This window comes from Brienomyrus brachyistius, chromosome 21 (assembly GCF_023856365.1).
Source record: "Brienomyrus brachyistius isolate T26 chromosome 21, BBRACH_0.4, whole genome shotgun sequence".
Lineage (NCBI taxonomy): Eukaryota > Metazoa > Chordata > Actinopteri > Osteoglossiformes > Mormyridae > Brienomyrus > Brienomyrus brachyistius.
In genome coordinates, this window is record NC_064553.1 from 13,925,723 (window position 1) to 13,942,601 (window position 16,879).

The following is a 16,879-nucleotide window of genomic DNA, read 5'->3' on the forward strand; positions in this document are numbered from 1 at the left end:
TGAGGGTCTAATTAAAAGCAGATTTGCCATAGGTGGGATGTCAATGTTGGCAGCCTATGGCAGGTGTTACACTGCATGTAACCCCAGCACAGATTTTCCCAGTGTGCTCACTGCAGCTGACTGTCCCAATTCTCTGTTCCAACTGTACTATTACAACACTTACCAAAAAGAAGGAAACCTCTGGTCGCATCTGGGTTTGGTCTGTCTTCTCTCCTGTTTTCCAGCCAGTTCAGGGTGAGAAGGGTGGAATCATCTCCAGGCTCAGCCCAAGATTGTGGTCAGGTAAGTCGTTACCTCATTTGCTGCTAGGGCAGTATATTCATGTTGTTTAAGTGTAACATTTAAATGGTTCACATTAACACATCATTTTACAATTAATTACTTTTTGATACACCGTGAGGTCACTTTTCCTTTTTGAAGTATGTGTTGTGGAAAAGACTTCAAATAGCTAAGACAGGTAGAGTTACGGTTTTTATTACGTTTGGCGCATTCAACTGCTGACTTCAGTTAGGCAAGCAGTTGGTTCAGGGGGCAGCTGTTTACCCTACCGTCATCAACCACGTTGCAAAATACTGGATCATGTTAAGGGAACCCAAGAATATCTTGGAATCTGGAAAGCGATGAATTGCGCATGCGCGCAGGCATCCCGGCTGCCTCGCCGCTCCAACGCGGTTGGTGTGGATCTGCGCTTAGGGTCTGTCAGGGGACGGACCTTCTGGAGAGCGTCAGTCATCGGCACAGACCCTCGGGCGCACGGTCACTTTAGCACCGCTCATTTACGCACACAGCTCGCTTCTGCTTAAGAAAATCTACAGTTCAGCCATGGCGAAACATAGAGGAAAAGATGATGAGGAGAAACAGCACCAGACCAGCTGGAAGGATTTTATTTACAATCGGAGAAGCGGAGAGTTTATGGGTCGTACAGCCAGTGGCTGGGGTAAGGATCTCTTTTAGGGGCGACTGAAGTGTAGATTCGTATCTGTCTGAAATGATGTGTGCGCAAAATCTTTTTTTTCATTCATTCTTTTAGCATTTGTGTTTGTGTTTACGAACATAGCAGGGGTCTTAAGCATGTTTTTGTTTTAATGATGCACAGTAGTTTTGGTACCTCGCCTTACCTCCCGTGCCTGGGTCCTTCGACAATAAGTGCTTCTTTTAATGGTGATCATCTATATACATTTCTACCTCCCATTCAGTTTCATCCTGCACAGAAAACTGCTTATATTACCGCCCCTCCAACTACGATTATGAACGTTTACAAGTATAACTGCCCAGGCCAGACAACACGTGACACCGTAGATTTCAAGTGTTATCGATATTAGGAACAAACTCCAGGTATTATAGGTTTAAACCGATTTACGATTAAACTAATCCGTTAAGTCGTGTCGCTGCCGCAGAACAGGTATGTATTCATATTAAACAGTCAACCGCGTACAGTAGGGTACCTTTATTATTAGGCTGTAACAGTCTGATTGATGACATAAATGTCTTGCGTGCGGAGCTCCCGTTCATTGTGAATGCCGTATTCTTTCCATACTCTTCAATTTGACCCCCGGGTTCTGGGTAATCTTTCTCTTCTTTTGATTACGACATGGCAACTTCCCAGGGTCGTCTTGAAGGGGAGCTCTCGCAAGATGCCAGTCGTTTAGAAAAACACTCTATTTTTGGCTCCGCGTTGAATGTCTTCTCAATAGACATATCGAGTGTGACGCTTGAAGGGGGCGACTTATTCTCATGTTACTGTACACTAAATGCGGACTCTTTCTGCGCCGGCATTCGCGGTGCTATGGGCACGGTGCCGGTTTTCGTGGGCTCGGCGGTGACCGGCATTCCTGCGTACCGCTCTCTGCTGTGGATGGAGCTCCGTCGATACCTTCATTTTGCTTTCCTGCTGCAGGTCCAATCAGCTCATTCTTTGAAGCAGCGGTTTGGTTTCGGCTTTAATGACGATACTCCGGTTTCAGGAAATCACTAGAGGTCTTTCTTTTGGAATACCTCCAGATTTATACTCTGTCCAGGAAATGTCATCCTACTGTAGGAATAGAAGGATATATTATGTTTCTTGAGTTTCCTGAGTGTATATTTGGCTGTGCTCAGCAGAATATGTTTGAAAGAAGATTTATTCCAGTCTATTTGATTCCATACTTTTGTAGTGGCGTTAATATTTTCACACACTGAAGCCATGTTAAATCCATGTGGTGACTATGCGCAATATGCATGCAAAGAGTCAAATCTGTCCAGTGCAGGGAATTCTGGGTAACCCGCTAGAATGTATACTATGGGAAAATTAAATCAGAGGCCTTTGTGTTCTGCGAGAGCTGTCCTTGCCTGGATGCCCTAAAGTCTCCCCTACTATCTGCATCTCCAGCTCTCATCATCCTCTTCTACCTGGTGTTCTACGGCTTCCTGGCTGGGATGTTCACGCTCACCATGTGGGTCATGCTGCAGACGCTGGATGACTACACTCCACGGTACCGGGACCGAGTGGCCAATCCAGGTGATTTCTGGGCCAGGGAGTCCAGTTCAGGGCAGAGTGGAGTAGGGACTGCTGTGTTTGGGTCTGTGCTGTCCTTTGCTTGGGATGCAGGCTGTTTCTGACCGGGGTTGGACTGGGATTAAAAGTGAGTCCTGGATTTTTGTCCATACAGACTGACCACACATACATGCTGATTGGAAGGGTGGGAGGCCCCCCACAGCAAATTGTGTTGGCCCACAACATCATTGGCCCCCCGGGGAAACGCCCGGTATGCCAGATGGCAAGTCCAGGCCTGTCTCTCTCTGAATGTTTTCCAGTCAGACCCCTTTCAAATATGTCTTTCCTCTCACCAGCTGTGACTGTTGTGCAAATCTGGAACGTAATTCTGTCTTCTTGGTAATATATCTTTTAAATATAGCTATAGTTGTAAGTGGTTAATTTTCATATTTAAGATGAGAGCAGGGCCTGTTCTGTAGCTGAGTCCTGCTATTGGCCATATTTCTTTTGTGGGTGGGGCTTATGGTTATGTTAGTTATAGGGTCATTAGCATACTGCTTAAAAAACAGGGGAGTAAGTTCAGGGAGTGCTAGATCACACCACTATCACCTGACACTGCACTCTCATTCACCTTCAGCTCTGACTCCTCCGAGAGGCACATTAATAGTCCTCATGGCTCTAGTGAATTGAGAGACAGTGTGAGACTGATTCATTGTGAGGTTGCTTTGGACAGTATTTGCATTACTTGACTGAATAGCATGAAAATGATACAGGGAGATCAGCAATCCAAATAATCTGGGGGAAAACCTTACGGTGGTTCTTTGTTTCCCAGAAACACACCCCCATTTCCTGAGTACTTCCTCCTTGCCCGCTTTACCACCATTACGTTACTGTCTTTAAGAGGTAAAGCTCTCTGTCGCCACATGTGTCATTTCCCTCAGGCCTTGTGATCAGACCGAAGACCCTGGATATTCTGTTCAATAGATCAGAGCCCTCGAACTACAGTCCGTACGTGGAGCAGCTGGAGTCGTTCCTACACGGTAAGTGGTAAACTATCAGCTTGCCTTTCCTTCGCTCACAAACACCAAGACAGCATGTAAACAGAGACGGCCCTCAGTAGATGAAGAAATAACTATGTGTGTATCACTGGCCCGTCCATGAGAACATCAAACACCGAAGGGGTAAGCTTCACTGCTGTGTGAAAGCGTGTGAAGGGAAAAAGATGTGAGTGTGTGTGCAGCCAAGCCTACTTGTGGGAAATTAAGAGTGTGTGTGTCTGTGTGTGCCTCCCTGCCAGAGTATGATGACATGGAGCAGAAGAACGAGCAGTGTGTGGCCGGCCAGTTCTTCGAACAGGAGACCCACCCACAGAAAAAGGCCTGCCAGTTCAGCCGGAACCTCCTGGGGCCTTGTTCAGGCCTTTTGGACCCCAGCTTCGGCTACCCACAAGGCGAGCCCTGCGTGCTGGTCAAGATGAATAGGGTGAGTCGTGGCAGCCATCTCTTTCTGCTAGACATTCTCCTGGTACTTCACACCTGGTCCTCTGTACCGGCCCCAGTTTAAACCCGCTCTATCTGTCTCTCATTCTTTCTTCCTCCAGGTCATTGGGTTGAAGCCCGGAGGAGATCCTCACATCAACTGCACAGCCAAGGTAACCGTGATCCTGGTTGCCATGGCAGTCATTCAGGTCCCGTGTAATCGAATGAGGGTAGCCTCTGTCAGATGAGTGGAGTGCGTACATATTGCGTAAACTCAGCCGTCACATTCTGTCCTGTAATGGAATGATGGCTTTCTAAGAAATGGGTGATGTTTAGCTCTGCAATGAGGGCGCTTTATGCTGCAGCATGTCTTCTGTCTGTCCCGGTGTTATCTGTGTTCATGTCTCTGTTTTTTATTTCGTCTCTCTCCATGCTGCCAGCTGAGAAATTAGTGAACTACTGGGTAAGAGGAACGGTCCGAGGCGTCCCCAGGTCTTAACGCTAAATAGGATTCAGTCACTCAGTCTATCCTTCACTCTTACAGCTGTAGATTGTGTTTTTAACATACATAGCATCCATACAGGCCATGATGTATACCTTCATATCCCTTAGCTTCAGAGGGTGGAGCTTTCTCTAGGTCTTTGAGTCTATTTTTTACCCAACCCAGTCCTCAGGGACCCTTAGACAGTCAATGTTTTTTGCTCCCTACCAGCTCCCGGCAAGTAGCTGGGAGGGAGCAAAAATATGGACTGTCCTGGGGGTCCGCAAGGATCGGGTTGGGAAACACTGTTCTAGCCCAGTTAAAGACCACCTCACCATCAGTTTTTCCATTGATAAATTCACTCAAATTGACTTCAGAGCAAATGGGATAATAGCAATGCTAATTTTGAAACATCTTTTCGTCTTCCGACCATTTATACTAGATGGTCACAGGACACCTTGGGCCTATACTAGGCAGGGGTACACCTTAAACGTAATGCCAGTCCATGGTGATACACACATACACAAAATGGGGAATATGGAGATGCAAAATTTTGTTACACATCCTGTAACATTTTGGCGGAAAAAAACTTTGAATCCCTGCCCCCGTTTCAGCTCCTTTTTTTTGCCCTTTGACTGCCATCACCTTGTGGGTGAGGTTGACCTATGACCTTGTCCTCATGGCGCTTCTGTTTGACATGAAGGTATACAAGCAGTTTTTCTCCAGCTGCCTCCCCCCAAGCCACTGTGACTAACCCTTGATTGGCTGCTTTCACTGTGCTCCCACATTAAGTTGCTTGTTCAGACTAAGACTGCGCTTTTGTTAGAGGGGCAGGGGACTCCAGTAGTCAGACAATGCAGGCTGTCTGTTCTGTCTTGATTTATCGAAGAGTTATTTGACAGCCCCATTGTGTATGCTATACAGTCTGCCACCTACCGGTGCAGTCTAGATATAGAAATCATCTAGACCAACACCCATATGTATAAACGGTAGGATCACAGGAGACCTGTACCTCTTTTGTGCATCTTCAGAGTGTCGGTTACATGATGTGCTCATTTTATAACATTAAGAGAAAAAGAAAATAATGCTGTAGTGCAATTATAGCCTGCAACACACACTAGTGAAATGATAGTTAATGGTTCAGTTAGACACGCGAGAATGGTATGTTTTCAGCCAGTTGTCCGTGGGACAAGTTTATATACGGTCTTCTATTGGTGTCCCTATTGCAGCTGCAAAACCAGCTCTGCAAAACATGAAAAAAAAAACGGTAACAAAGACATGATGCCACAATCAGGAAATGCAGTGGATGCAGTTTATAAGAAATCACTTTGGTTGTGGAGGAATTTTCACTAGGTGAATGCTGCCACAGATTGCCTGGTTTTTCTGGGATTGTCAGTGGGATATAAAGTGTTTCTATTCATAGCAGCTTATGAAACGCTCATCCAGTTAGTGCGCGCCAACTGAGCGACAGCTGTAGCGTCTTGTCTTATTCCCCAAAATGTGTTTGCTTAGGTGGGCTCAACCCAGCAGCTCGCGGAAGATTAAATACTCAGAAGATTAAATAGATTGAATCACTGTTCCTCCCTTAGTTCCTGAGCTCACGGGAGTTTTTCATTCTGCCCTCAGAACATCTTTATATAAGTAAAACTCCTGTCAGTAGTTCCCGATGTACGGTGTTTTTGCACGACTTTTATTATTTTATTTTTAATCCTCCGTTTTCCTTCTTTCCGCAGAAAGAGAGCCCTCTTCAGTTGCAGTACTACCCTATCGAGGGAAAGTTTGACAGGATGTACTTCCCATACTATGGGAAGAAGGCCCAAGTGAGTGTAGGCTTCTCCTCTTCAATCCTATTGGGGACAAAATGTCTGAAGACGAAGATGAAAACTGACTCTGTTGTCTGTGTTATGCCTAGGAGACATACGTCCAGCCCCTGGTCGCGGTGAAGTTGCTGTTGACTAAGGAGAGCTACAATACGGAGCTGACTGTTGAGTGTAAGATCGAAGGCACCGACCTACGTAATGATGATGACCGTGACAAGTTCCAGGGCCGCGTGACGTTTAGATTAACAGTGACTGAATGAGAGCTGTCGTTTCCTCAGTGCCGCCATCAAGATGGCGCAGTGGCCCTCAGCCAAATCTTGCCTTTTCTGTCAGCCTGGACTGGGGACCCAGTCTGCGCTGAGGGGTTGGGATGGGCTTGTTGTTGGCAGGGGGGTGTTTCATTTGAGCAGTGTGTTTCCACTTCTTGTGACTCGCTCAGCCCCAACTAAAATATAAGAAGAGAAGAATATAAATGCCTCATTACCTCCCACTGCCTGTAACTCCTCTCTGTACCTCTCAGTGCCCTGTAACCCTTCACTGTACGTTCCAATGCCCTGTAACCCTTCTCTGTAGCCCCTCTCGGTACCTGTCAGTGCCCTGTAGCCCCTCTCGGTACCTCTCAGTGCCCTGTAGCCCCTCTCGGTACCTCTCAGTGCCCTGTAGCCCCTCTCGGTACCTCTCAGTGCCCTGTAGCCCCTCTCGGTACCTCTCAGTGCCCTGTAGCCCCTCTCGGTACCTCTCAGTGCCCTGTAGCCCCTCTCTGTACCTCTCAGTGCCCTGTAGCCCCTCTCTGTACCTCTCTGCGCCCTGTAGCCCCTCTCGGTACCTCTCTGCATCCTGTAGCCCCTCTCGGTACCTCTCTGCGCCCTGTAGCCCTTCTCGGTACCTCTCTGTGCCCTGTAGCCCTTCTCTGTACCTGTCAATGCCCTGTAGCCCCTCTTGGTACCTCTCTGCGTCCTGTAGCCCCTCTCGGTACCTCTCTGTGCCCTGTAGCCCCTCTCTGTACCTGTCAATGCCCTGTAGCCTCTCTCGGTACCTCTTACTGTCCTGTAACCCTTCTGTCAATCCCAAAAGTAATATAAAACAAGGCCATTAAGCTGTGGCCGGGTGCCATACTAGAAATCTGTAAATAGGTGAGCTTGTTTTCCCCAGTTCTTATTGCTGTTTGGGTTTTTTGGTTTTCTTTGTGTACATATTTAATGAGTTATGTAGAAAACTGTTTTAGTCAAGTAATTATTTGAAACACAATATCATTGAATAAATATGTTTTTAGTCAGGTAAAAGTTTTAATTAAAATGAATTATAAGATGAGTGATTTTTGTAAGCTGTGCAGGACCTGTGCTTCATGCAGATGAAATATAGACAGCTAAAAATAAATGTGATTTTGAACACTGAATGCGCATGCACATGGCATTCGTCCAAATGTTTAAGCCGCTTGCTTGTCCTTCAGCTACGCGAGGGCACTACACTCGCCATGACTGTTTTATAGTACAGCAGTGCCATGTGGCTCTGCTGTGACGTCTGAAAGGAACTCATGTAAAAAGAGCAGTCCCCCACACAACTGCTTGTTTGTCCCCCACCTCACTGGGAAATTGTTTCAAGTTTGTGAAACAAAAATCAGGGAGGGAAAATGCTGGAATTAAAAATTAAAAATTTCAAATTCTTCACTAACAGTGTTAACTCAATGAAGGTTGTATAAAACAGAGATGCACAAGAATATGTGATAACGTATGATTTTTACAACTTTTTATTGTTTCAAATGACCTTGTTTGAAGCAAATTCAGGAGGAATATCTGAGACTTTTGTCCATTCCCTTACTCACAGTACACCTTTAATATCTTTAACCCTTCCTCACTTCTCAAGGCAGACGGAACCCAAACACCCGAATGAAATCACACTTTCATGTGAATTGATGAAAGCGTAGCCACTCACACAAAGGGGCCATTATTGTGGGATCGCTTGGCGCCAAATGCCCAGCTGAGTGTTGCACTAAACAAGCTTCTGTCTTTTGGGTTACTGCTTGCAGAGCTACACCCGCAGAATCCTTGTCATGTTCCTAAAGTAATGAGCGATAAACCATCTAAATGCAAAAATCTTTTCCCAGAACTGTGTTTGACAATTGTAGAAAATATTCAAACTGCTGTTGGTCATTTGGAACAGATTATACACAGTTGCTTGGTTTATGTTAAACATAATTCCATTGTATACAGGATTAATTAACATACAGTTCATCAAGCACTTTTATAAAAATAAATTGCTTTCTTTGTATTACTTTTGCATCAGTTGTCTGCCAAACTTCTTCTAAATTTCACAACCAATCAGTAGGTTTACATTATTTATGCATCAGTCTGACACTTCTTTTTAAAACTGTGTCTGTTGGTCTTATTTAATTCATTTCTTCCCGTCAGTTTTTAATGAACTCTGTTTTTACTGGCCAGTTAGTCATGAGTTCACATTGACAACCTCACTGAGGTAAACAGATTATGGAGTGCAGAATGTCACAGTCCTGTTCATTGGCCACACGCGGTTCATGGCCTTGTTGTCCTCATCGACTAACTCTCTCGCTCCTTCGCTTCCAAAGGAGCCCATGTATCTGTGTGACCTTCTGTTAGGACATTGCTTCGACGTGATAAGAGTCTGTCCACCTGCACAACTGATTCTTGTTTATGATCCGCCGACCGTTAACCCCTTCATGTCCTACAAGAGCCACAGCTGAAATATGTACAGGCACTCTTGTGCTGTTTCCATCTAAAACCAAGTTATTAAATAGTATTTGCATAATAATTAGAAACAAAATATAAGTAATATGGTGTTATTACACAGGGTGGAGGGATGTACCCCCCGGTAGTTACTTTGGAATCATTCACTCAGTAAATCATTTTTTGTATTTAAATTAAGTTGTGTCCTCCCCAATATCAAACTCTCTCCTACGGAGTTGGTTACAGATCTGACTGCTGGAGGCTTCATAGAAGTGTACAGGTGCCTGATGATCTCTCATCATAAAGTCCATCTCCAGACTCTCTTCGATTCGGGTCATTCAGCTCATCAAAGAGTCCAGTTTCTATCATTTCATTCTGCCAGACAATGGCCACAGCTCCTGTGCTGAACTCCTTGAAGAATTTTTCATCCTTGGCATCGAATTCAATCCCCTTGATCTCTGAGAAGTCGACAATGTCGCTGGTGTCCTTGGCGTACACCACATTGGGCTTTGGCACCCAGGGGGGGTCAATCAGGCCCGCTTCCAGGCGGGGAAAGTTGATGGACTTGAAAAATGCATGCTTCCGTGGATCGTCACTCCTGAAGGAGACAGATAAACCCTGGTATCAAGACCATCAATGACACTCAAGCATATATACCCACTGAGCACTTCATTAAGAACACTAAATACTAAATAAACTAAATACTATACTATACTATACTATACCATACTATACTATACTACAAAGTGCTGGGGAGAGTTTTATAGTGGGGGACACAACCTAATTATTTAAATTTCAAAGGTCTATTGAGGGGATGAATGAATCCAAATTAAATATTGTGGGGGTACACATCCTCATCGAGTTCCTACACGCCAGGGTGGGGCCTCCCTGTGGATTCTGGGATTTGGGATTCTGGTCCATGTTGACATTATTGCGTCATGCAATTTCTGTAGATTTCTCAGCTGCACATTCATGCTGTGAATCCCATTCTACCACAACCCAAAGTGTTCTGTTGGATCCAGATCCGGTGACTGGGAAGGTCATTGAAGAACACTGAACTCATTGTCATGTTCATGAAACCAGTTTGGGAAGACTTTTGGGGAACACTTTACTTGAGGGGGCACAAGTAACTTAGTAACTGAGTTACTACTCAAGTATAAATCATGAACAAATATAGTAACTGCATGAAATACATGAACCGTTATGATTGATTAATGTTGAATGCACATGGGATCAGTACATAACTAACACTTAGTTACTGGTTAATTTATGCATTAAGTAAGGTTATACAATTGCATTATCTGTGCCTTTGCTGTTTATTTGCCTCAAATAGCTGGTAGAAGATGAGTAAATTGTACACAAGAAGGGATGCAATAATACTCAGGTTGTGGCTTTCCAACAATGACTGGTAGCTGCGGTATTAATGGGCCTAAAATGTGTCATGAAAAGATTCCCCAAACAATTATATCTGCACCACTTGCACTATTGACACACGGCAGGTTGGGTCCATGGATTCATGCTGTTGACACCAGTTTCTGACCCATTTGTGTGTCTCAGCAGAACCTGAGATTCATCAGACCAGGCTATATTTTTTCAGCTTCAAATGTTCAACTTTGGTGAGCCTGCACCTACTGTCACCTCAGCTTTCTGTGTCTGCCTTTGAATTGGATCTCAACGTGGTTTTCAATTGTTGTAGCACATTTGCCTTTAAGCTTGACATGTACGTTCTGAGATATTTCTCTGCTCACCACATTTGTTCAAGGTGGTTATCTGAGCTAGCGTTGCCTTCCTGTCAGCTTGAACCAGTCTGGCTGTTCTCCTCTGACCTGTCTCATCAATAAGGCGTTTCCGTCTGCAGAGCTGCCAGTCACTGGTGTAAACTGTAGAGACTATTGTGTGTGAAAATCCTAGGAGATCAGCAGTTAAAGAAACATTCAAACCAGCCCCGTTTGCCACCAACAGACCAAAAGTCACTGAGATCACATTTTTCCACCATTCTGGTGCTTGATATGACCTTCACCTGAAGTTCCTAACCTGCATCTGCATGATTTTATGCATTGTCCTGCTGCCACATGATTAGCTGATTGATTGTGTGAATAAACAGGAGATCATAATAAAGTGCTCAGTGAATATATATAAATATATATATATATATATATATATATATATATATATATATATATATATATTTATACAAAATAATCCACATGCCCCGGATGCAAATTAGAAAACTGGCAACTCACTTGCAGCCGAGGCGCTCATCAATGTTCTTCTTGAGGAAGAGGTTTATGATGTCTTTGGTGACATCATCAAAGCCCTTGTGCTCAAACTTGACCTCATCTTCACAGATGCGTTTTTGGATGTCATCCTTAGACGTTTTCTTGGTCTCGGGCCCCCTGAAGGGTGTGTGGGCCGCCACCATCTCATAAATACTGCAGCCCAGTGCCCACCAGTCCACCGAAGTACGGTACGGAATCTCCTTCAGGATCTCTGGGGCCATGTAAGCACCAGTGCCAGCCTACAGACACACAGCAGACAGAATGGGGCGTCACCTTAACATTTCAAAGCGATGTACAAGTGAGGAAAATACAACATTACAAACATATATGCTGTCCAGAAGTGAACTAGGCATAAGTGTGGCTAGGCTGAGCTTCCAATGAATGGCCAGGTACAGGGGCACCTTCAACGAATTTTAGGAAGGTGGTGAAAATTGCAAAGTTTCAAACCAAAGTGAAATCCATAAACCCAAAAAAAACACTATCCTTTGAAAGCAACTTTGTTTGATCAACCCCTTTGGACTAAATAAATATCTTCAGCACTGCTCTTCCTGGACTGGAGTGAGGGTGATGACACTGTAGAAGAGACAATCTGTTATGGGCTCCATTTCAGGTTCAGCTGCGTGTTATCGCATTTAGTTTATGTAACCGCGGGGCTTTGTAATGCTCCTGACTGAACCCTTACTTCAGTCAGTGAATCAGCTTAATTTTAATCCTACCTGTAAAATCAAGTGTCATGTGGTTGTCTAACAGCAACAAAACACACTTTCTGCTTACAAATTAAATTCTAATTCACAACAATTGAATCAGACCACACCCACCCATGACGATACCCCGGCTAGCCGCACAATTGCAATGACACTTAGCTATAGCTGTTACTTTGGACTTATACTTATGCCTAGAACACGGAAGACTAAGAAACCACTAGATACACTGCTAATAGCTGACCATAATCCATCCATCCATCCATCCATTTTCCACACCGCTTACCCTATCCTGGAAGCAATGGGCATGAGGCAGGGAACAACCCAGGATGGGGGGCTAGCCCATCACAGGGCACACTCACACACCAGTCACTCACACATGCATTCCTATGGGCAATTTAGCAAGTCCAATTAGCCTCAGCATGTCTTTGGACTGTGGGGGGAAACCGGAGTACCCGGAGGAAACCCCACGACGACATGGGGAGAACATGCAAACTCCGCACACATGTGACCCAGGTGGAGACTCGAACCTAGGTGATGACCATAATAGTAAACTTAATTAATCTTGATAAAGAAGTCATTAAGGCTACAGAAAATTATCGTCATGCCCCAAAGCCTTAGTTACATTCTCTCTCCCCAGTTAACAGCTGTGATATGACTGATGTAACAGACATTTGTCTCCTTGTCATGTACCACACCGCGAGACACGTGTACTCACTGTACATATAAACAGAAGAAGCAAGCACACACACACACACACATTGTCTCGCCTAATGAGGGCTGTCTGATCAAATCTAGATTATCATAAGGCCCCTTAAGTAAGAGGATTTGAGATCGGAAAGCCAGCTCTTGGCATCCCCTGTGACGTGTTACTACTTACAGCACAAATCGTGGTACAGCCAAAGATACGCTTCCTATTTACCGGCAAAACGTAGATAGCTACTCCTGAGAAAGCATTCCCCATACTTTCTGGCTAGAGAGCATGCTGTCCCTGAACAGGCGTGTTGGGAAGAGCAGTGCCCTTTAATATAACCCACGTCTTATATTAGCACTTGATCGGCAGTAATTGTACTTCCCTACTTTTCCTTGCTCCCCAAATCAAAATGCAACATTAACACCTTTCCATGAAGCAGTGCGGTGACTGAGCTCCTCCTGCCTGTGCTTTGCATACATACAGGCAGTGGAAATTAGGACACAATACTGTAATGGTGTAGGGGACTCCATTTGTCCGGTAATTTCCATTGAGAACAAAACAAAATATCAGTATGTGTGTAGTCAACCAAAAGGAGTTTCAGCTGGCTAAGTAAGAACCACCTATAATTGGACAGGCTTTAGCACCTTACTGGAATCATTTCAGTTACGTAAAGCACCTCCTGTGATTGAAAGACAGAAGAGGTGAGATCACATAGTAAGCTACCTAAAGACTGCTGTCTGAGGCTTTAGACATATAGGCTGACAAACTCCGCCATTCTGCTCAGGGAAACCAAAGAATCGCCCAGTAATAGTACAATGCCACTCTGGCTGTGGTGATTTCTCCTTGTTGTGCACACTGGGGATCTCCAGGGCCTACAACCATCAACCTCGACACAGAGAAACAGTGATGGAATTTTCCACAGCTATAAGGCGGGGGACGGTTCTTTGGGGAAACAGACATCATCTTTCCCCTTTTTGTTGTCATCACTGATGTTCCTTCTGTAACGTTCGGCCCCCTGCTGATCCCATGAGTGCCGGAGGGCTGGAACACCCACAGAGAAGGCCGGGTACCCACGGGAAGGATCGAATACCTATGCTGTAAAAGCTTTAATGTGATTGGCCAGCTTTCCTAGGTGCCAGGGCCTGGACCTCAATCGGCATTCTTCAGAGAGCACGTTAATTGTGCTAGTTTTCTCCACGTGTTGAATATCAGACTGGTTAGCCCAGTAGACCTACGCTTAAATGATAAATGGAAAAATTTGTCATTACAAAACCAAAGACCTCAATTGAAAGCAACACCAGTGATGCCTCACCCAGCATTGTCATAAATGTCATAAATATTACAAAAGTGCTGCATTATTCCGCTATGTTCCGTTTATATGATAATGTGCCTTTTCATGGTGTGTAATGCCGGCCAAGCCTCTGATCTCTAGACTCCTTTTCATTGTTTATTTCCGGTTGCTAGTGGTTAAATTTGTACAAGTTAAAATGTATAGGTTTGTTTTTATTAGAATTTAGTGGTCATTGTTGACACACAACAACAATGAAATGTGTTCTCTGCATTTAACCCATATGTGACAATTCAGCACCCGGGGAGCAGTGCTTGGGGTACCTCAGGGGTTCTTTGCTGCGTCCCTAACCATCAAGCCACCAATGCCCACATAGAGCACCCACTGACAGAAAGATAAATCGACACCTATGCCCCCCCCCCCCCCCCCCGCCCAATTTTATGGTTCACCTTCTGCGTGATCGTCTTTCCTGCAGGCACCTCCACGGCTAACCCCAGGTCGGAGAGCCGGCACTGGCCTTTGCTGTCCAACAGTACGTTCTCTGGCTTCATGTCACGATACACAATGTTCATGGCATGCAGATGCAAGATACCAGTGGCGATTTGTGCTGTGTAGTAAATGATTCGGTCCATGTCGATTCCCTTTTCTCCGATGTTGTAGATGTGGTACTTAAGGTCACCGCCGTTCATCAGACTCATGACCAGGCACAGGTGTGTCTTGGTTTCATAGGCATAAGCCAGGTTGACGATGAAAAGACTGTTCAGTTTCTCCAGAATCTTCTTCTCTAACAAGGCCATTTTCTCTCCATGTTTCTTTTTCAAGCGCTTCTTATCCAGCTTTTTGCAGGCATACATCTGACCGGTGATTTTCACCTGTACAGCACACACCTGGACACACATAATAAAGGTCTTAATTTAACAATCCTCTTTCATAAATTTGATTCAAAAGCCACGTACACAACATCACAACACAGTACAATTCAGTAACTGCATCAAAATCTAGATATAAAACGACAATTACTGTTCTTGAAAATTTCAGATTATTTCAATAAAATTTATGAGTATCTTAGAGTTATGAAGAGCAAAATTGGAAATGGTTAGACATTTATCAGAAGTAACAGAGTCTTATCAGAAGTGTGCAAGATTTCTGGCCCAACTCACCTCTCCAAACCCCCCCTTGCCCAGGGTCCTGAATTCATAGAAGTACTTTTCAGTAATAGGCTGTCTTTCAAACTCCTTCCATTGAAGGAACTTGTCGTAGAACAGACTAGCCTTGTAGTCCTGGAATGGCTTCCCCCTCAGGAACGCCCTGGTGGCCTCCTTCACCTTTCCCACCACCACCTCCTCAAAGTCCTTCTCTGTCACAGCTTTACACTTATCTGACACTTCACCAGTCAGGTAGGATAAGAAGCTGCTGGACTCAGCCTTGCAGAACTTGTTGATGATGTTTTGCTTGGTTTTGTCTTTGGTATTCGCTTCTGCAAGCTCCCAGTCGTGTAGTTCGTCCAGGAATTCAGTGGCAGACACGTACTCTGGGGTGGCAGTGACAAACTGCTGGAATAACCTCTTCCCGACCGGCTGTTTCTCGCACAGAGACTCGAAGTCCTTCTCGACAGCGTCGCGAGCCGTGATGCACTGATCGGGTTTGGGCAGTGACAGACTTCGCCGACGCCTTCTCATCTCCTTGTCATCTCCACCCTGTGCCTTCAGGTAGGCCGTGTTGGCCACAAGGTTGTCTAGTGCCCCCATGTCACACATGATGACCTCTCTACTCACTATACAGCTCAACCCCTAATGTGGCTTGAAGGGTGTTTGACTTGCTTCAAGCCCACGGTGCAAATGAGCAGCTCCAACACACTCAGCTGGAGACCAAGACTCGCTGCACATCAAGTAATTACTCATTTAGGTACTAAATACCTCAGATGGATTTTCTCCTAAGCATCTTGTGTGATCTATTCATGGAAAGGGACTTATCACAGGCCACTTTTGTAAGAGGCTTTGGGTTACCTAAGTTAGCAGGGAGCAGAACATCAGTCAGTGTGGACACAGTGCCAAACCTAAGTAGTTCTAACATAAAAATCATTCACTGAATCATTCTATGTGCAATTTTTCTGTGATCAGTGGCGTTGGGAGGGAGTTTGACATCGCAATGGGCACACACGTTAGTCACATCGTAAAAGAATGTGACATAAGAAAGATTTATAATAGAATTTTTAAATCAAAAAGATTCCATTATTTAAAATAACTCTAACACCAATAAGTTTAATAATTAACTTTAAAAACCATCCATAAGATAAAATTATGTTTCGTCCTCGCTCTCTGTATGCGAGGAAATCTGATCTCAGTAACACGCACACTCAATAAAAGCTAAGCAATGTGCTTGTAATTTGTCATTATTTCATCTGTATCATGACAGAAACACCTTAAATAGCAAAAGGCCCCATTATGTGTGGTGATCACAAAATTTTTCTATCCAATATTTCTCAGCCCTTAATATATCTGTTCCTGTGACATTACCCAGATAGCGCATATATGCTGATATGACATTGATTCCATATCAGACAAAAAGGTAGAAAGAACATTGATCTTCAATCTTTCACTTTATATCAACATTGAATCAAGGTTTTGCCACCATAAATTTTTCAATATTGAAAATCTGACCAAAAATCAATTCAGTTTCAACGTTGATAATTTAACACTGACCGTAATTCAACACACTTAACTATAATTCAACCCTGAAACAATAACATGATGCTATCTGGGTACTGGCATGGTGAAAGCTCTATAGGGCGTAGGTCAGTGAGGGGGGAGGGGGGACACCCCTGGGTACAAATAAGTATGTTTCTGAAGGATTCGAAGAGAGATGTTAGACTTTTCAAATCAGTCTGTGTTTCTGGCTGGTAAGAGCATTATAGCTCAGGGCCTAACAGGGAATGAGGGTAGGTTGGAACCTTGTTTCACAGACTG

The 16,879-nt window shown here is 44.5% G+C and overlaps 2 protein-coding genes and 1 long non-coding RNA gene across 6 annotated transcripts; 1 reads left to right on the forward strand and 2 right to left on the reverse strand.

Moving 5' to 3' along the window:
- The first annotated feature begins 41 nt into the window (after nt 1-41).
- Nucleotides 42-6,618, forward strand: atp1b3a (ATPase Na+/K+ transporting subunit beta 3a). 2 transcript variants are annotated; one of them, XM_048988623.1, is made up of 7 exons: nt 42-282; nt 2,369-2,497; nt 3,415-3,513; nt 3,771-3,955; nt 4,074-4,124; nt 6,166-6,252; nt 6,345-6,618. In XM_048988623.1, the coding sequence occupies exons 1-7, from the start codon at nt 57-59 to the stop codon at nt 6,510-6,512; spliced, it is 945 nt and encodes a 314-aa protein (XP_048844580.1). In that variant the 5' UTR covers nt 42-56; the 3' UTR covers nt 6,513-6,618. The 2 variants fall into 2 exon arrangements, with proteins under 2 accessions (XP_048844580.1, XP_048844581.1); XM_048988624.1 differs by lacking the exon at nt 42-282 and adding an exon at nt 650-937.
- Nucleotides 6,619-6,699: 81 nt separating this feature from the next.
- Nucleotides 6,700-7,395, reverse strand: LOC125716395 (uncharacterized). Of its 3 annotated transcripts, none has more exons than XR_007384322.1 (4): nt 7,139-7,395; nt 7,049-7,078; nt 6,869-6,958; nt 6,700-6,838 (listed from the first exon to the last, which is right to left on the reverse strand). It is a non-coding gene; the product is annotated as an uncharacterized LOC125716395 (long non-coding RNA). The 3 variants fall into 3 exon arrangements; XR_007384323.1 differs by having other exon boundaries at nt 6,899-6,988; XR_007384321.1 differs by having other exon boundaries at nt 6,869-6,988.
- Nucleotides 7,396-8,107: 712 nt separating this feature from the next.
- Nucleotides 8,108-15,670, reverse strand: grk7a (G protein-coupled receptor kinase 7a). The gene is made up of 4 exons (XM_048988609.1): nt 15,074-15,670; nt 14,363-14,800; nt 11,195-11,469; nt 8,108-9,549 (listed from the first exon to the last, which is right to left on the reverse strand). The coding sequence occupies exons 1-4, from the start codon at nt 15,668-15,670 to the stop codon at nt 9,216-9,218; spliced, it is 1,644 nt and encodes a 547-aa protein (XP_048844566.1). The 3' UTR covers nt 8,108-9,215.
- Between the last annotated feature and the right edge of the window lie 1,209 nt (nt 15,671-16,879).

Bases quoted from the DNA above. Each gene is read 5' to 3' on its own strand.
- atp1b3a (XM_048988623.1), top strand. From the start codon at position 57: ATGGCAGGTGTTACACTGCATGTAACCCCAGCACAGATTTTCCCAGTG. The intron at 283-2,368 runs GTAAGTCGTTAC...CTGCATCTCCAG, and splicing joins CAGCCCAAGATTGTGGTCAG to CTCTCATCATCCTCTTCTAC. The intron at 3,956-4,073 runs GTGAGTCGTGGC...TTCTTCCTCCAG, and splicing joins TGCTGGTCAAGATGAATAGG to GTCATTGGGTTGAAGCCCGG.
- grk7a (XM_048988609.1), bottom strand. From the start codon at position 15,670: ATGTGTGACATGGGGGCACTAGACAACCTTGTGGCCAACACGGCCTAC. The intron at 11,470-14,362 runs GTGAACCATAAA...GTGTGTCTGTAG, and splicing joins GAAAGACGATCACGCAGAAG to GCTGGCACTGGTGCTTACAT. The intron at 9,550-11,194 runs GTGAGTTGCCAG...TGTCTCCTTCAG, and splicing joins GATGAGCGCCTCGGCTGCAA to GAGTGACGATCCACGGAAGC.